Source organism: Dama dama, chromosome 22 (genome assembly GCF_033118175.1).
Source record: "Dama dama isolate Ldn47 chromosome 22, ASM3311817v1, whole genome shotgun sequence".
NCBI classification, from domain to species: domain Eukaryota; kingdom Metazoa; phylum Chordata; class Mammalia; order Artiodactyla; family Cervidae; genus Dama; species Dama dama.
Window position 1 is genome coordinate 7,266,186 of NC_083702.1, and position 20,668 is coordinate 7,286,853.

A 20,668-nucleotide genomic window follows, 5' to 3' on the forward strand; every position below is an offset into this window, starting at 1 on the left:
ATAATCAAATTTATCACTGTTTTCCTTTATTGCTTCATTGTTTTTGGTCTTCTTAAAGAAGGCCTCCCCTACCTTTAGATATCATTTTCAATGGTTGCACAACATTTCATTGTATAATTTGTGAAATTCTCTCTTACTACTGAAAATTTAAGTTGTTATATCCTTTCACTAATATAAAGAATGCTATGAAAAATAAGTGTTCAACTTGATTTTTAAAAAGTTTTTGGCCATGCCACATGGCGTGTGGGATCTTAGAGTTTCCCAACCAGGGATCAAATGCATGCCCTTTGCATTGGAAGCATGAAGTTTTAACTACTGGATCTCTAGGAAAATCCCTCAACTTGATATTTTTAACATATATCTTAGTTCCTAGCAAACTTACCATAATGGATGTTTCTTGAATTGGAGAGGGGAAAATGCAAAACAGTTTTTCCAAACTGACTCAAGGCATGTTTAAAAAAAATGTAATTAAAAAAATGCAGCCAATGTCAACCAAATTGTTGGAGAATTAGCTGTACAAATGTACTTCTCCTTTAGCCCATCTAATCAAGAATTGGTGGCGGTGGTGGTGGTTTAGTCACTAAGTTGTGTCCGACTCTTTGCAACCCCATGGACTGTAGCTCGCCAGGCTCCTCTGTCCATGGGATTTCCCAGGCAGGCATACTGGAGTGTGTTGCCATTTCCTTCTCCCAGGGGATCTTCCCGACCTAGGGAACAAACCCGCATCTCTTGCATTGCAGGCAGATTCTTTACCAACTGAGCCACCAGGGAAGCCCAGTCAAGAACTGACTTGGCCTCTAAAATCTAGGCGTGGAAGTAAAGCTTCATCTTCCCTCTAAGGTTGCCCTTCCAAAGGGTATGATAACTACATGGGATGGGACTTCAACCACCTACCTGAGTCTTCCTTCTTACTGTGACTTCAGTTTTAGGGTGCCCTTTGCTTGGTGAGTCTTCAAGGTTTAACTCTGAGAAGGTGGTAAATGGACCTGAGAAGATGAGGTAGAGGGAAGAGAAGTCTCCTGCTGAGCTGCCACAGATCTGTGAGAGGCAGCTGTATTTCCAGCATATGGAGCTTCATATGCTGGTGGTAGGGCTTCATTTCCAACTGATAGGGCTCCATATCCTGCAGATGGGGCTCCATATCCCCCAGGTAAGGCACCATATCCCCCAGGAGGGGCTCCATATCCCCCAGGTGGGGCTCCATATCCCACAGGTGGGGCTCCATATCCCCCTGGTTGGGCTCCATATCCTTCTGGTGGAGTTCCATATTCCCCTGGTTGGACTCCATATCCTGGTGGTGGGGGTCCATAGATCACAACTGGATATGCTGAGAAGGAAAAAAAAATCAGTTACTCATTTTTTAGAGCAGACAAGGAATAAGTAAGAAGGAGGTGGAAGATGAAAAAGTACTGAAGCAGACTGAAACAGGAAGAGAATTCAGACAGAACAATGCAAAAGCCTTATCCTTCAGCCATCACCAGTTGGATGCTTTAACATCCACAACTGTTGTGGAGGAATTCAAATTAACATGAAAATAACCTATAGTTAAATCTCTACATACTAATAGTTGTACACAGATACATATTAACTCAGTAAAGTTTGTTTTGATCATAAAAAAATGCTCAATGAGGAATATGTATTTGGAAAATAGAGAAGAGATAAATTTTTAAAAGTCATCTATAATTCCATCATCAAAGACAAAAACTTATTATTTTGGTATATTTATAAGTAGGATCTCTGTTAATATTTTTTATACAGTCATGATTATGACAATCATACAATTTTAAAAAATCTGGCTCGTTTTACTTGACATTGTGAGAATGTTCTTTATATTATTTTTTCTTTTTTTCCTGGCTGTTCTGCATGGCTTGTGGGATCTTAGTTTCCCAACCACGGGTTGAACCTGGCCCTCAGCAATGAAAATGCCAAGTCTTAACCACTGGACTGCCAAGAAAGTTCTTTATATCATTAGCATATTTCACAAATTAAAATCGGGGCAATATTTCATCATATGGATAAATGCCACTTATGATAAGTGCTACCTGATTGTCAGAGAGTTATGTTGCTTCCAACTTTCCAATTAATATTATAATAAACATGAGTTTTATTTATTTTCTTGGCTACATTCCCAAAATTATTTAACTGTGTCAGTGTGAATGGATAACTGTCAAGTTATTTTTCTAAAATCCATATTTAATATTTAAGCTATCTAGAAAAAAATTAAAAGAATCATCATTAAGATGCTCAAAGAACAAAAGGAAAAATGTATATAAAGTCAAGAAAAGTGATATATGAACAAAATAGAAACAGCAATAAAGAGATAGAAAACATAACAGGAAACCAACACAAACAAAATTGTGGAGCTGAAAAGTACAATAACTGAAATGAAAAATTCACTAGAGGGATTCAAATTCATATTTGAATAGGCAGAAGAAAGAATCAGTAAACCTGAATACAGAACAATAAAAACTGTAGATAGAGAGGAATAGAAAGAAAAATATTGAAGAAAAGTGAACAGAGCCCAAGGGACCAGTGGGACACTACCAAGGAGACCAACATATACATTGTGGAAGTTTCAGAAAAAAAGAGAGAAAGATGTAGGAAAGTATTTGAAGAAATAATGACTGAAAACTTCTCAAATCTGATGAAAGACATGAATATAAACATCCAAGAAGCTCAATAAACTCCAAATAAGATGAACTCAAAGAGATCCACACCGACACATTATAGTCAAACTTACAAAAAAGGGAATCTTGACAGCAGCAAGTTCAGTTCAGTTCAGTCACTCAGTCATGTCCAACTCTTTGAGACCCCATTAACTGCAGCACACCATGCCTCCCTGTCCATCACCAACTCCTGGAGTTCACCCAAACCCATGTCCATTGAGTCGGTGATGCCATCCAACCATCTCATCCTCTGTCGTCCCCTTCTGTTCCCTCCCTCAATCTTTCCCAACGTCAGAGTCTTTTCAAATAAGTCAGCTCTTCGCATCAGGTGGCCAAAGTATTGGAGTTTCAGCTTCAGCATCAGTCCATCCAATGACTATTCCGGACTGATTTCCTTTAGGATGGACTGGTTGGATCTCCTTGCAGTCCAAGGGACAGCAGCAAGAGAGAAGTGAATAATCACATGCAAGAGATCCTCAATAAGATTATTAGCAGATTTCTCTTCAGGAATGTTGGAGGCCAGAAATAAACTATCTAACAAGAATCTTATATCTAGCCAAACTCCTTTCAGATAGAGAAAGAAAGTAAGATGTTTCCAGATAAACAAAACCTGAGGGAGTTGATTACCACTAGACTTGTCCTGTAAGAAATGCTGAAGGGAGTCAAATGAAAGGACACTGGATAATAATTTGAAGCCAAATGAAGAAATAAATATCTCAATAAAGGTAAATCATTGACCAATTATAAAAGTCAATATTATTATAACAAAGGTTTGTAATTTCATTTTTGTTTTCTACATAACTTAAGAGACTAATGCATTTACAGGAAATATTAGATTATGTGTTTGGGGACACAATGTATAGAGATATAATTTTGTGATATGGTAAAAGGAGTGAGATGGAGGGCTTGTAAAGGTACAGAATATTTGTATGTTATTGAAGTTAAGATTGTAAAATTCAAATCAGTGTTATAACTTTAGGATGTTAAATGTAACCCCTGTGGTAGTCACATCAAAAAAAAAAAAAAAGCTATAAAATATAAACAAAAGGAAATGAGAAAGAAATTCAAACTTTTCACTATCAAAAAACAACTAAACACAAAAGAAGACAGTGATGCAGAAAATGAGGGACAAAAAAGCTATAAGGCATATAAAAACCAAATAGCAAAACAGCAGAAGTAAGGCTCCCATCATCAGTAATTACTTTAAATGCAAATGGATTAAATTCCCCAATCAAAAGACAGAGATTGCAGAATGAATGAAAATTCATGATTCAACTACATGCTATGTGTTTGAGAGACTTGTTCTAGATACAAAGACATAAATAAATTGAAAGTAAAGGATGAAAAAAGATATTCCACGTAAATAGTAACCAAAAGAGAGCAAAACTAACTATACTAATATCAGACAAAATAGACTACATCAAAAAGATTAAGCAATAAAGACAAAAATTACATATTAATAAAATATTCAGTACAGCAAAAGAATATAACAATTATAAACATTTGCACAGCTGATAACAGACCATCACATATATGAAGCAAAAACTGACAGAATTGAAGGAAGAAGCAATTTCACAATAATAGTTGAAGACTTCAATATCCCTCACTCACACTGATAGATAGAACAACCAGAGAGAAGATAAATAAGAAAGCAGAGGATTTGAAAAAGCGCAACAAGCCAACTGGATCTAACAAACACAGGACACTCTACCCAACAACAGAATACACATTACTCTCAAATGCTCATTTGATCAGCCGTGTCCAACTCTTTGTGACCCCATGGACTGTAGCCCACCAGGCTCCTCTGCCCATGGAATTTTCCCTTTTCCACGGGATCTTCCCGACCCAGGGATCAAACCTACATCTCTTATGTCTCCTGCATTGGCAGGCAGATTCTTTACCACTAGTGCCACCTGGGACCCTGGTACTCTCAAGGACACGTGATATTTTTAGAATAGACCATATATTAGGTAACAAATTAAGTCTGGATAGATTTTAAAAGGTAGGGGTCATACAAAGTAGCTTCTCTGATCACAAAGGGATTAATTTATAAACCAACAACAGAAGTAAAACTAGAAAATTCACAAATTTCTGGAAATTAAACACCATACTCAGGCTTCCCTGGTGGTCCAGTGGTTAAGAATCCGCCTGCCAATGCAGGTGACATAGGTTCAATCTCTGGTCCAGGAAGATCCCACATGCTGCAGAGCAACTAGGCCTGTGCATCACAACTACTGAAGCCCACACTCTCTAGGGCCCATGCTCTGCAACAAGAGAAGCCACTGCAATGAAAAGCCTGCAAGGAAGCACAATGCAAAAAAAAGTAGCCCCTGCTTGCTGCCCAAGAGCAGCAACAAACACATAGTGTGGCCAAAAATGAATGAATAAATAAATATTTTTAAATGGGCAAAGGACTTGAAAAGATACATCTTCAAAGAAGATACACAAATGGTCAACAAGCACATGAAAAGATGTTCAGTACCATTGGTCATTAAGAAAATGCAAATTAAAATTATAATGAGATATCACCTCACCTCACTAGGATGACTTTACTATAAACAACAAGCAAAAAGAAAGGAAAATAACAAGCATTGACAACGATATGGAGCAATATGAACTTGTACATTGCTGGTGAGAGTAAAATAACAGTGCAGTTTCTGCGGAAAAAGAGTTTGGTGGTTTCTCAAAAAAGTTAAACATTGAATTACCATATCACCCAATAATTCCCAACCTAAGTACATACTCAAGAGAAATGAAAACTTATGTCTACAGAGAAGCCTATATACAAATGATTATAACAGCTATTATTCATAATAATCGAAAGGTGGAAACCAACCAAATGTGTATCAATGCACGAATGAATAAACAAACTATGATATACACAATGGAGCACTAGTCAGACACAAAAAGTGAAGTACTGATACATGTTACATCTTGGAGGAGCCTTGAAAACATCATGTTAAGTGAGATAAGCCAAACACAAAGTCACATGTTGCTTGGCTTCTTTTATGTGATATACACAGAACAGACAAATCCAAAAAGACAAAAAGCAGATTAGGGGAAACCAAGAGACAAAGGAGAGAGGACAAGGAATAATTACTTCGTGGGTATGGGGTATTATTATGGAGTAATGGAAAAGTTTTCCATTTTGTTTGTTTGTTTGCTTTTTGACTGTGCAACACAGCATGCAGGATGTTAGTTCCCCGACTAGGGATCAAACCTGAACCCCCTAAGTGAAATGACAGAGTCAACCACTGGACTGCCAGGGAAGTCCTGGAAAAGTTTTGAAACTGGAGAGAGCTGATGGCTGCACAGCATTGTGATACACTAAATACCATTGAATTGTACGTTTTAAAATGGTTAATTGTATCTTATACAAATTTCAACTTAAAAACATTTTTATAAAACCTTAGCAATACTTACTTCAAAATTTTGAATGTCAGTTGATTAACACTTAAAAATTAAGGTAACTATAAAGGCCAGAAATAACTACCCATGAGTTGTATACAAACTAAATGCTGATGGACATGCATGTCATGCTCCAAGGAAAACCCAAGAAATGGCCTGCATCTGGGGGTCTGTTGGCAGCCTGTCAGGAGACCTTTCGTGGTCCACCCACAGACTGTGAACCACATTTGAGAATACTGATCTATATCTCTGGGGAATATGGCTCAGCATCTGTGGACAGACACAGCTGCTACAGGAAAGGGTACAGGTCACAAAGCCCAAGATTGGAGTCCTCAGTGAGGATGAAAGGCGTGGCACAAGCATGATGGCTGTGCTTGTGTGAGAGAGGAAGGGGGAGGTATGCAAGAGCACACGTTTCTGCTCAGGTTGTCAGCAGAAGTGACTTCCTACTGATGAGAGTTGCACAATATCCTCCATATTTGTACATCAAAGTAAGCCTGAAATTGATGCTTTTGAACTGTGGTGTTGGAGAAGACTCTTGAGAGTCCCTAGGACTGCAAGGATATCAAACCAGTCAATTCTAAAGGATATCAATCCTGAATATTCATTGGAAGGACTGCTGCTGAAGCTGAAACTCCAATACTTTGGCCACCTGATGCGAAGAGCCAACTCATTAGAAAATACTCTGATGCTGGGAAAATTGAAGGCAGGAGGAGAAGGGGACGACAGAGGATGAGATGGTTGGATGGCATCACTGACTCGATGGACATGAGTTTGAGCAAGCTCTAGGAGATGGTGAAGGACAGGGAAGCCTGGCGTGCTATAGTCCATGGGATTGCAAAGAGTAGGACACAACTGAGTGACTGAACAACAACAAAAAAGCCTGAAATGGAAAGCCGGTCACTTACTGACTTGCCACTGGGTTTGAATCCGGAAATGAAATCATGGACTCAACTATTTTCCAACCCCCAAATCTCTGCTGCTGCTCTTGCAGCAGAGTTGAAGGCAAGCTATCAGCGATTAGATCTGCGAGCCTTGGGCACACCCTTTTACCTCCCAGGAAGAACCTCCCTGCCATACTTACCTGGACAAGATGTCTGTGGGGAGCACACTGCAGCCCCTGGGACAGTAATTATGTACAGTCCTGAAGTGTCAAACCAGTAATTTACACTTCCAAGTGGAATTCCTCTGGCAGCTGAGAAGACAAATTTGGCAAAATAAGGGCTCTTTAATTGTTTTAAGACAGATATACAGCAACTATCAACCAAATAATTAACAGAGTATTAACCAACATGTTACATGAGTGTCCAGCAATGTTCCCAGGATACAAGACTTAAAATATACTCTGTCCTTGTCCTCAACTGTATGCTTCCTGAAGACAGTGATTGTGTATATTTTCCTATGCTTATTGAAGGCCTAGCATAATACCCACCATAATAGGGATTCAGAAAAAATTTTCAAGTGAAGATTTTATCAAGTTGTCAGGATAACTCCATTAAAGGCCAACACAACATAATGGCAGTACCCTGCAGGTGGTGACTGCAGCCATGAAATTAAGACGCTTGCTCCTTGGAAGAAAACCTATGACAAACCTAAACAGTGTTTTAAAAAGCAGAGACATCACTTTGCCAACAAAGGTCCATATAGTCAAAGCTATGGTTTTTCCAGTCATCATGTATGGATGTGAGAGTTGGGCCATAAAGAAGGCTGAGCACCGAAGAATTGATGCTTTTGAAATGTGGTGCTGGAGAAGACTCTTGAGAGGCCTTTGGACTGCAAGGAGGTCAAACCTGTCAATCCTAAAGGAAATCAACCCTGAATATGCATTGGAAGGACTGATACTGAAGCTGACACTCCAATACTTTGGCCACCTGATGTGAAGAGATGACTCATTGGAAACGACCCTGATGCTGGGAAATATTGAGGGCAGAAGGACAAGGGAGCGACAGAGGATGAGATGGTTGGATGGCGTCATTGACTCAGTGGACATGAGTTTGAGCAAACTCTGGGAGATAGTGAAGGACAGGGAAGCCTGGCATGCTGCAGTCCATGGGGTCATAAAGAGTTGGACATGACTTACCGACTGAACAACAACAATGGCATTACCAAAGAAAGCTTCTGTTGGTCTCCTCTGCATCTCGTTTACAAGGACACTTTAATGGTATTTAATATTTGATGGTATTTGAGTAATCTAGAGTAATTCTCTCATCTCAAGATCCTTAATTATATCTGAAAAGCCTTTTTTTTTCTTTTTTTTTACAAAGTAACATTCAAAGATTCTGAGGCTTATATTTTCAGAGCCACTGTCAGCCTGCCACACTAATTTCTGCCCTATGGCATATGACCAGAAGCAATGCACACAGCTTCCACACCTGGCCCATGAAAACTTCCAAAGTGAGATCTTTACTCTCTTCCTCACTCTGCTGGCCACCCAAAGAGGCTGTGGAAGCCATGTGTTACTGATGAGACTCTACTACCCTGGGTCCCTGAAGGGCTGTGTGGAGCAGAGATCCCTTTAACCCCTGCTGATGGCCTCTTTTTCAGATTTATTTTGATGTGAGCCATTTTAAAAGTTTTTATTGAATTTGTTGCAATACTGCTTCTGTTTTATGCTTTGGTTTTTTGGCCCCAAGGCATGTGGGGTCTGAGCTCCTGACTAGGGATAGAACTCACACTGTCTGTGATGAAAGGGGAAATTTTAACCACTGAACTGTCAGAGAAGTTCCCAACTGGCCTTTATATAGGCAGTAATATCCATTACCTTATTGTTGTTTGTTTAGTCACTTAGTTGTGTCTGATTTTTTGCGACTCCGTGGACTGCAGCCAGCCAGGCTCCTCTGTCCATAGGATTTCCCAGGCAAGAATACTGGAATGGGTTGTCATTTCCTTCTCCACCATTATCTTAAGTCACTGATAATTTGGGCTTTATCTGTTTCAATAGCTAGCATTATCTTAACTGGGTGGGATGTGCTCAGTTGTGTCTGACTCTTTGTGACCCCATGGACTGTAGCCCGCCAGGTTCCTCTGTCCATGGGGTTTCCAAGGCAAGAATACTGGAGTGGGTTGCCACTTCCTTCTCCAGGGGATCTTCCCAGCCCAGGGATCAAATCCACTTCTGTATTTCCTGCATTGCAAGCGGATTCTTTACCTCTGAGCCCCCAGGGAAGCCCCCACCATAAGATAGGATAATGTATTATTCTTGCATATGTCTATTTCCACTAGACCGTGTGCATCTTAACTAGATTGAAGTTGGTGGTGGAAAGCAAGGGAGAAAGAGGAAGAGCATTCCAGACAGAGCAAATAGCCTGAAGGCTCAGAGATGGGAGAGCAAGGTGCAAAGAAGTCCAGTTGGATTAGAATGTAAAAACTGAGAGTGAGGGATATAAAGTGAAGCTACATTGAATTAAAAGATTACTTGTATTCTAAGTCTGAAAGAGTCCTCTGGTACATCTGTTAGATCAGTGCTGCAGGACTTAACAGTATCTCTTCCCATGCTTTAGTCCCATGAAAAATGAGAATTAAACCCAAGAAAAGTAAAGGTATAGCCAGAGAGAAGACAAGAAGGCATGCCAGAGGAAGAAGAGCCAAGGTAACTCTACCAAAAACAAGAGTACTCAATGATACAGCCACTTCAATGGACAAGAGACTATCAGGTATAATCATTCAGGAGTCTGATGTAAATTCCCACTAGATTGTGAACTCCTTCAGGTTAAGGAAGGACCAAATCTTATGTTTCTAACATGTAGTAGGGTACTTGGTACATAGTCAGTAGGTTCAGGAAATACCCACTGAATACAGGTGAAATCTAGAGAAGGAAATGGCAACCTGCTGCAGTATTCCTGCCTGGGAAATCCCATGGACAGAGGAGGCTGGCAGTCTACACAGTACATGAGGCTGAAAAAAGTTGAACACAGCTTAGCGACTAAACAACAACAACATGGGCAAATACCAACGTCCTGACCACAGAGGCCAGAAGTCTTCACCAGTTAACAGTCCTACTCCAGTTATACAGGTCCCCAAACCCCAAAGCACTCGATATCTTTCTCAGCATCACTCACCAGCAGAGGCAGCTTTTACCATCAGTTGGGCAAATTCGATGGCGCCTCCTTTCCTGAAGGATAACTTAAAAACAGCTTGTCCTTCCCAGCCACCTGGGGGGAGAAACAGCACACTGAGAGGCTGGCGCACGGTCACAGACGGGCTGCCAGAAACACGGAGAGAGACACCACCCAGTGAAATCTGAGTCTTCAACTTTCTCTACGCTTTGGAGAAAAAATACACTTCTGACGGGGACACTTACCACCCGGAGCTGCCTGAATGGTTCCTTTAATGTAGTTGGGGGCAAAAATTGGTTGTTCAATGGTGCAGTCACCCATCAGGCCAAACGGCATCATAAAGGAAAGCATGGGGTCATTGACTAAGTGTGATGTCACGAAGACCACCTAAGAAAGAAAAGAAACTTTAGGAAAGGAATGCAATTCGTCCATGCGTTGAGACATAGAAGAGCAATTCTAAAGTCAAGGCTACTTTATAGCTCCTGGCCTAATTGAGAAACATCACCGATTTTCTTCTATCACTCTTCAACAGGGAAAATCTCCGAGTGGAAATGTTTCAAAACATTTTGAAAGTCAATACCTCTCTCCATTTTAAGGGAAACAAACAGAGAGTTAATTAGATAAAAGGAGAAGCAGAAATTACCTGGTGTGGGACTTTCCTGGTGGTTCAATGGTTAGGAATCTGCCTGCCAATGCAGGGTACATGGGTTTGATTCCTAGTCCAAGAAGAATCCACATGCCACAGGGCAACTAAGCCTGTGTGCCACAACTCCTGAGCCCGAGTGCCCTAGAGCCTATGCTCCTGAACAAGAGAAGCCACTGCAATGAGAAGCCCAAGCACTGCAACTACAGAGTAACCCCCCACTCACGACAACTAGAAAAAGCCCACACATAGCCATGAAGACCCAGCACAGTGAAAAAAACGAAAAATAAATTAGATTAAAAAGAGAGAAATTACCCGGTATGAAGTGAGAAACAACGTTCCTTTCTTTGTACCATTAAAGAGATAGGATTCCACTGGTTTCTGTAGGAAGCAGAGGTCCACATCCTCACACTGCTTCAAGACACTGCAGAAGAGAAAGGACAGACAACACACGGTTTGGGATATATATAAAAAAGATACAACCAAAGCTCTCGGCACAGTTTTTAGCCTGGAGGGAGATTTTAATAAACGTCATTTGCTGCTACTGGTGCTACTGCTACTATTTTATTAAAATAGGAAGGAACTAAAATGCTCTTATTCTCTGACAACTCACACTTGCTTGACTTCCTCTTTATCACTGGGTTCTTTTTTTTTTCTTTCTTAGCAAACCTAATTCTGTTCTTAAAGTCCACTAATTCTTATACTTCTTGTGCATTTTGTATAAAGCACTGTGTTAATGAAACTGTTTCTTGGACTCTGGTAAAGAAGGTGAGACATATGAAGTGTGCTACAGAATCCTCTGACATGTCTGCCATGTTCTCCCTTCACTCCTAACCTGAAAAACCTGGACTCATCCTACTCTTACAGAATCCTATTGGGTTTTTTACCCATTCTTAGTTTTATATATATATATATATATATTTTTATATATATATATATATATATACTGTTAATATTTATTGAAAGAATGAATGAACAAAAACAAATATAGGTAATAATGCAAGAAAAACATGATATGCATCACATAAGCAGAAAAAATATCATGGCAGGTAGAGATCAGCTCTTGGTAGAAGTAATTAGGAATGATTTTATAGAAAAGTTGAAATTTGAGCTGATTCTTCAGAGATGAATAGTGTTTCAGTGGGCAGAAGTGAGGGCAGGGGACAGTCCTGATGGGGTGCAAACAGCATTAGTGGAAGTGCAGGAGCAGCATCAGTGGAAAGAACACTGTATACTTGGGAGCAGCCTACCTGTGTGAATTTATCAAAACATCATGGAAGTGGGATTAGGAGGAATAGTGAGATAAAGCTGGACCCACGTTGGGAATAGAGATAGAAACACCATTCAACAGGCAAGGCAGAACTGCCTGTCTCAGCGGATAGGTCACATGACCAAGGAAATGGTGATATGTCAGAGGGATCCATTTAAGAACTGACATAGTCCTGATATGAGGTAATAAGAACAGGAACTAGGGTGATAGTATTTGGCTAAAAAGCGCTTAAGAGACGATGAAAAGAGAACAGCATCGAAACATGTGTATTATCAAGTGTGAAACAGATCGCCAGTCCAGGTTGGATGGATGAGACAAGTGCTCGGGGCTGGTGCACTGGGAAGACCCAGAGGGATGGGATGGGGAGGGAGGTGGGAGGGGGGTTCAGGATGGGGAGCACATGTAAATCCACGGCTGATTCATGTCAATGTATGGCAAAAGCCACTACAATATTGTAAAGTAATTAGCCTCCAACTAATAAAATAAATGGAAAAAAAATAAAGTCACCAAGCCAAAAAAAAAAAAGAGACTATGAAAAAATGGATGTCAGCAACAATAGTGGAATAGGGAACTCTAGAAGTCAGTCTAGAATCTAATCAAAAGCTTATAGCAGAATGTTTAATCAAGAAAAAAAAATAAGAGCGTCAATAAGAGCTTTGTGCACTTCAACTTATCCCGGTACTCCTCCACTCCCTAGCATGGCACAGCTCTGAAAACAACAACCCACATTCTCAGTATAAGTACAAAGTACTGGGGTGAGGGGAGGAGAACAGACCTTACTGTGGTTTTCTGTTTTGACCTGTCCAGGGGTTCCCTGGAGGACTAGCTCAGAATTCCCTCAGGATTAAGGCAACTACCCAGGGCACATTTGTTAAACAACATTTCAAAATGCGTGAGAGCTGTTAAGTGGGGCAAACGATGACTTTGGGGGGAAAGACATATACTTAAAAGATGGGAAGAAAAGACTGGGGAATGAGATGCTTTGAGGAATAAAGGCTTTGAAAACCTCTGATATATTCATGGGAATCTAGAAAGTATCACAGACTGGGTGCTTTCACATATCAGGGTTGGGGTCATGCTCAGAAGAAACCTGAAAAGGCTCTAGAACTGTTACCTCTGACTGACAATGAGGCTCTGCCCAATCAGGAAGTGAAAATTAAGACAGTTTTACACTGCCTGACTGAGTGACAAAACTGGCTCACACACACACACACACATACACAGAGCCCATCTAAGATATATAAAGGGCTCCTACAACTCAACAACAACAAATCTGATTTAAAAATTAACAAAGGGATAACCAACAAGGACCTACTGTATAGCACATGGAACTCTGCTCAGTGTCATGTGGTAGACTGGATGGGAGGGGAGTTTGGGGGAGAATGGATACATGTATATGCATGACTGAGTCTTTTTGCTATTCACCTGAACCTATCACATTGTTAATCGACTATCCCTCAATACAAAATAAAAAATTTAAAAGAAAAAAAAATTTTTAATGGACAGAGGACTTAAATAGACATTTTGCCAAAAATGATATATAAATAGAAAAAAATATGAGAAGATGCTCAACATTATTAATCATCAGAGAAATGCAAATCAAAACCACAAATGAGATATCACCTCACACCTATTAGAATGACTACTATTGCAAAAGATATTCTAGGTGTTTGTGGTCTAGAATATTGACAGGTTGGAAATTCTGTGCACTCTTGGTGGGATTGTAAAGTGGTGCAGGCATTATGGAACAGTATGGGGTTGCCTCAAAAATTAAAAATAGAATTACTCCATGATCCAGCAATCCCACTTCTGGGTATATATCAAAAAGAATTAAAAGCAAGGTCTCAAAAAGATATTTGTGCACTCATATTCATAACAGCACTATTCATAATTAATATGAATAGCCAAGAGGAGGAAGCAATCTAAAAGTCTATCAGTGAATGGAGAAACAAAATGTGGTATATACACACAATGGAATATTATTCAGTCTTAAAAATGAAGGAATCTTGTCACATGCCACAACATGGGTGAACCTTGAGGACATTATGCTAAATGCAATAGCAGAGACAAAGACAGTTATATGATTTCACCTACATGTGGAATCTAAAACAAAATCAAATTCATAGAAGCAAAGAGTATAACAGTAGTTATTGGAGGTTGAGGGGATGAGGAAAATGGGGAAATGTTAGGCAAGGATACAAATTTAGAGTTATGTAAGATGAGTAAATCGAAGAAAGTAGGGAAAACCACTAGACCACTCAGGTATGACCTAAATCCAATCACTTATAATTATACGATGGAAGTGACAAATAGATTCAAGGGACTAGATCTGATAGAGTGCCTGAAGAACTATGGATGGAAGTTTGTAACATTGTATAGGAGGCAGTGACCAAAACTATCCCCAAGAAGAAGAAATGCAAAAAGGCAAAATGGTTGTCTGAGGAGGCCTTACAAATAGCTGAGAAAAGAAGAGAAGCGAAAGGTAAAGAAGAAAAAGAAAGATACACCCATCTGAATGGAGAGTTCCAAAGAATAGCAAGGAGAAATAAGAACATTTTCCTAAGTGATTAATGCAAAGAAACAGACGAAAACAATAGACTGGGAAAGACTAGAGATTTCCTCAAGAAAATTAGAGATACCAAGGGAACATTTCATGCAAAGATGGGCACAATAAAGGACAGAAATGGTATGGGCTTAACAGAAGCAGAAGATATTAAGAAGACATGGCAAGAATATGCATGAGAACTATACAAAAAAGATCTGAATGACCCAGATAACCACGATGGTGTGATCAGTCACATAGAGCCAGACATCCTGGAGTGCAAAGTCCAATGGGCCTTACGAAGCATCACTATGAACAAAGCTAGTGGAGTTGATGGAATTCCAGCTCAGCTATTTCAAATCCTAAAAGATGATGCTGTCAAAGTGCTGCACTCAATATGTCAGCAAATTTGGAAAACTCAGCAGTGGCCACAGGACTGGAAAAGTCAGTTTTCATTCCAATCCCAAAGAAAGGCAATGCTTAAAAATGCTCAAAATACCGCACAATTGCACTCATCTCACACGCTAGCAAAGTAATGCTCAAAACTCTCCGATCAAGGCTTCAATAGTACCTGAACCAAGAACTTCCAGATGTTCAAGCTGGGTTTAGAAAAGGCAGAGGAACCAAAGATCAAATTGCCAACATCTGCTGGATCATTGAAAAAGCAAGAGAGTTCCAGAAAAACATCTACTTCTGCTTTATTGACTACCCCAAAGCCTTTGATTGTGTGGATCACAACAAACTGTGGAAAATTCTGAAAGAGATGGGAATACCAGACCACCTGACCTGCCTCTTCAGAAATCTGTATGCAGGTCAAGAAGCAACAGTTAGAACCGGACATGGAATAACGGATTGGTTCCAAATCAGGAAAGGAGTACATGAAGGCTGTATGTTGTCACCCCACTTAATTAACTTATATGCAGAATACATCATGGGAAATGCCAGGCTGGATGAAGCACAAGCTGGAATCAAGACTGCTGGAAGAAATATTGATAACCTCAGATATATAGCTGACACCACCCTTATGACAGAAAGTGAAGAGGAACTGAACAGCCTCTTGATGAAAGTCAAAGAGGAGAGTGAAAAAGATGGCTTGAAGCTCAACATTCAAAAAATGAAGATCATGGTATCCCGTCCCGTCACTTCATGGCAAATAGATGGGGAAACAATGGAAACAGTGACAGACTTTGTTTTCTTTTTTTTTTTTTCAGACTTTGTTTTCTTGGTCTCCAAAATCACTGCAGATGGTGACTGCAGCCATGAAATTAAAAGATGCTTGCTCTTTGGAAGAAAAGCTATGACCAACCTAGACAGCATATTAAAAAGCAGAGACATTACTTTGCCAACAAAGATCCATCTAGTCAAAGCTATGGTTTCTCCAGTAGTCATGTATGGGAGACTTGGATCATAAAGAAAGCTGAGCGCCGAAGAATTGATGCTTTTGAACTGTGGTGTTGGAGAAAACTCTTGAGAGTCCCTTGGACTGCAAGGAGATCCCACCAGTCCATCCTAAAGGAAATCAGTCCCGAATATTCATTGGAAGGACTGATGCTGAAGCTAAAGCTCCAATAGTTTGGCCACCTGATGCGAAGAGCTGGCTCATTTGAAAAGACCCTGATGCTGGGAAAGATCGAGGGCAGGAGGAGAAGGGGAAGACAGAGGATGAGATGGTTGAATGGCATCACCGACTCAATGGACATGGGTTTGGGTGAACTCCAGGAGTTGGTGATGGACAGGGAGGCCTGACGTGCTGCGGTTCACGGGGTCACAAAGAGTCAGACATGACTGAGTGACTGAACTGAAACTGAAACTATAGGGGGATTTTGCAATAAATATATTTCCACTTATAAATATGTTAAATATAAAATATGTGTAATATTTTAAAATATGTTTATAAGGATTTTTATATTATAAATATATAAAAATTTTTTAAAGGTCTATGTCCTCTGGGGACTTCCCTGGTGGTCCAGCACTTCCCTGCAAGTTCCCAATGCAGGAGGCCTGGGTTCAATTCCTGGTCCAGGAACTAGATCCTGCACACCACAACTAAAGGTCCCACAGCCCACAACAAAGGTTTGTGTTCCGAAATCAAGACTCGGCACAGCCAAATAAATAAAAATAAATATTTAAATAAATAACAAATAAATACTTTTTAAAAAGTCTATGTCTTCTGACCCCACAATTTCACTTTCAGAAATATGTATGAAAGAAACATTTGACAGGTGACCAAAAATAAATCTTTAAGAAATTCACTGTGGCAATGTTTATAGCAATGACAAATTAAAACCAGACTTATCCCAGATAGTGGCTTGAGCCAAAATGTCTGCATATTGGAGTACCAGACATTGAAAACAATGATGCATTACTAGATGCTAATACTGCAAAGCATTCTCAATACATTGGTAAATGAGAAAAACAAATTACAAAGCAGTCTGATAAGGGAAGGTGTGTGTATTTCCACAGGGGGACGTGCAAAAGGATACATATCAAAATATAAAAAGCACTGAATGTAAGAATTTGGAGTAATTAAATGTTTCCCAATTTTTCTACATGGTATTACCTGCACATTTTAGGATATGGATTTAAAAAAAAAAAAAAAAAACTCAGTCAGTATCTTCCTTTTTACCAATACAGTCTGGCTCATACATTTATGACTTTTCAGCTGGGATCAGAAAAAATATCTCCACACAACATAGCCAAGCTGTTATGAATTTCTTAACTGCGTATTGTGAATACTCAGAAGAAGTTAAAATATAACCAGTCTTCTCCCTCTCAAGCTATTTCTGTAAATTAATTTCTACCCAAAAAGCTAGAGCACTGACAGAGCCTTGTTTGCAGAGGAGAAAAAAGAGACATAGTCCTCATCCTTTTCGAGGGGCAGCCAGCCTAGAGACATGAATACACACTACCAAAATTCAGAGCTCTCCCACATGCCTGACCATATGATTTTAAGCAAATTACTATTTGTTTTAGTTTTTCCACCTATGAAATGAGGAAAATAGTACTGATCCTCATTGCAGATACAGCAGTTATAACCATAAAGCCCTTAGAACAGTGCCCCAATAAGGTCAACCATTGGAGAGCACAGAAAGGACTCCACAAAGATAACAGACATAAAATCAATATTTGTTATAATTTTTTTAAGACCACACTTCATTCCTTGCCTCCAGTACACAAACAGAAAAGCAGAGAGACAAACCCATAGCCCAGCTGAGAAGACACCCAAACACCAGATTAGAAGTGGCTTCTAGGCACAGAGCCACAGGCACACAGGTCATAGTTCTCTAGGCCAGCGTGCAGGGAGTCAGCATGGTGGGCAATCATCTCACTACTAGGAAAACGGTCCTAGCAGCGGTCCTTCGTGGCCAAGGGAAGACGTACAGCCGTGATAGAGCGTATAAATCTGTCAAGAAAATATTCTCGGCAAGGAAACATAGAAAAAAACAGATCTGGACATCAGCATGATGTACTGTCTTCAAGGATCTTCCTGACAGATGCATTCAAAGCAATCTGGGTGTGGTTTGCCCAGTGTGGTTCACCTGAGCAATGCGTTGGGCTTCAGAATCTCACAGCTAGGCGAAAGCAAAGGAAAAGGACGGCAAATCTGAGCACAGAGGGGAGCATTTTCAAGAACTGTTGGGGAGTTCGAACAGGACTCTAACAGCCTGGGCAGGGGACTGAGGAGGGGAGTGAGGCAGGGGCCGAGGTATTGGGTAGGGAAGCAAAAATTGGGCAACTCTGGGCTTAACCTGACAGAGGCTGGAGGAAACGGGTGAGCGGCAGGCACTGCTAGCACCACACAAAGCCAGGGGTGCAAACTCCAGGGCCGTCATGGGAGATGAGAGAACATCACTCTTCCCAGACGTGTCTTCTCTTGGTCCCCATCTTTTCAAAAAAGTAAGACCAGTCATCTCCTTGGTTGGGGGCAAAGAAGAGAGAGGTCTTTTTGAAGTTCTGAGGGTGAAGAGAGGCCCCGGACAGTTCAGGATCTTTCTAGAAAGATCCACCCTCGTGCCTCTTCTACCTCCCAGAAGCCTGGGATCTTGTTGCCGTCACTCTACAAAGGTAGTGTACTCCTAACGGCACCGCATGCCACCCCGAGGGTCGGTGTGACTTCCCTTTCCTGCCACTGCACTTCCAACTTTTTTCTGAGGCAGCACGGCTCACTCCCTGCGCACGTGCCCTTCACATGTGCGACACCCCTATTCCCGCCTTCACCACGTTCACATCTAGAACACCCGCGAGGCAGCACTGGCCCTAACGGTCGGGGAAGAGCTACGCTTGCCGTAAGCGCAAAAAAGGCGGGAAAGTCTCTGATTGGCTGAGAGTTTGCGCGCCGCCAATTCTCCTGGCCTCTCCTCCCTCTGACAGCTGCACAGGCTTCCTTTCAGGCACCTTTCGCCAGAGGGGATGAGGGCCCCACGACGGCTCTCGGTGTGGCTCTGGTTCACTGCCATCCTGCCCAGGCCCCCTCCTGCCGCCCCGCAGATGGGAAGGGGCGGGGCCTGCGCCAAGCGGTTGGGTGGGGTTATGAAGGGGAGGCGGAGATTATGGCGCAAGGACCGCAGTGAGTGAACGAGGCGGCTGGTCACGTGAGGGGCCTCGGTCAGAGGACCCCGCAGAGTCAAGGTTGAGACAACCCTGAGGGGAAAGCGGATGGGTCCAGGGGGTTGGCTCTGCCCCCAGAGCGCTGAGGAGTAAGGGATGAGGCGGTGATCGCCACAGCCAGCCGCAGTCTTGGCCGCTGTTCTGTAACCCCTGCCTAGCAGCCCCGCTGCCCACGAGTATGGACTTGAATTGGTCCTGTCAGGAATCAAAATTAAAAGCCGGATTTTCCTACGCCCTTCCTGACCCAGGTCAGAAAACTGTTGCTCTTTGGAGAAAGAGTTCGAAACGATTCCTCACTTCTGAGATGAGCAGCACTCTCTTCCCCCAGGGAAAGACTGAAATCAGAGCCGATTTTTTGTGAGGCAGCGTCCAGGAAATGGTGCAAGAGCTGGGTGAGGAAATCTAAGGGGGGATTTCGACCCTGAGTGAGTCCGTTCCAGCTCCAAGATGGAGAGCCTTTGTCTCTGTGTCTCCCATCATACCTGCCCTGCCTCCTCCAAAGGGAGATTGTGAGGATCAGGTGATACATTTTATTAGAGTTGCTTTTAAGACTATAATGTGTGTTTGCTTATTTCCTTGAACTTCACCAGTAGCACCAGAGGTCTTCCAACAAAAGGATGTTAACATCTGGATTACCTACCATATATATCATCAAATTTAAGATGTTGTCAGTTATAAAATAGGGGCTTCCCAGGTGGCTCAGAGGTAAAGACTGCCTGCCAAGCAAGAGACACTGGTTTGATCCATCGGTCAGGCAGATCCCCTAGAGAAGGAAATGGCAACCCACTTGAGTGTTCTTGCCTGGGAAATCCCCTGGACCAAGGAGCCTGGTGGACTACAGTCCATGGAGATGTAAAAAGAGTCAGACACAACTTAGCAACTAAACAACAGTTATAATATGCACCATTTTAAAGTGTAACCCTAAAAAAAAAAAAAAAGAATCTGAAAAAACAATAAAGTGTAACGCTAAGGGGGAAAAACTGCTAAATCAACTGACATCTGTTGTAAGATGTATCCTGATTTCAGAAATATGTATGTGTATACATATATTTTTAAGTATGACTACCATAGGAATGGTGTGAAGCAATGGAACAAACATCACGCATTGCTCTCTAGGTCCTGTCCTGCACTGTTAACTAAGGATATAACTTTGGGCAAGATGATCATGCTTCCTAGACTTGTTTCCTTATCTGTTTGAAGAAAGAACTAGAACTCTTAGGTTTCTTCCAGCTATAATATTTTATGTTTGCCAAACTGTCTCTCAAATCTTCTCACTTTTCTCCATCTCCTTGAGGCTCCAATTCTGGCCTTCATCATTTAACTTGAATGACTACCAAGAGCCTACTGACCTCGCTTCCTCTAGTCTTGACCCCCACCATTCATTTATGCCTTAAGATCATCATACAGAACGTTGAGGACCCAAACATAATTGCATATGGTTGTCACATTCAAATTCAGAGAAATAATGTGCAGTTA

At 41.1% G+C, this 20,668-nt stretch overlaps 1 protein-coding gene across 1 annotated transcript; it reads right to left on the reverse strand.

Moving 5' to 3' along the window:
• Positions 1-814: 814 nt before the first annotated feature.
• Positions 815-19,041, reverse strand: WBP2NL (WBP2 N-terminal like). The gene is made up of 6 exons (XM_061124028.1): positions 18,980-19,041; positions 11,088-11,196; positions 10,375-10,516; positions 10,133-10,225; positions 7,159-7,269; positions 815-1,327 (listed from the first exon to the last, which is right to left on the reverse strand). The coding sequence occupies exons 1-6, from the start codon at positions 19,039-19,041 to the stop codon at positions 960-962; spliced, it is 885 nt and encodes a 294-aa protein (XP_060980011.1). The 3' UTR covers positions 815-959.
• Between the last annotated feature and the right edge of the window lie 1,627 nt (positions 19,042-20,668).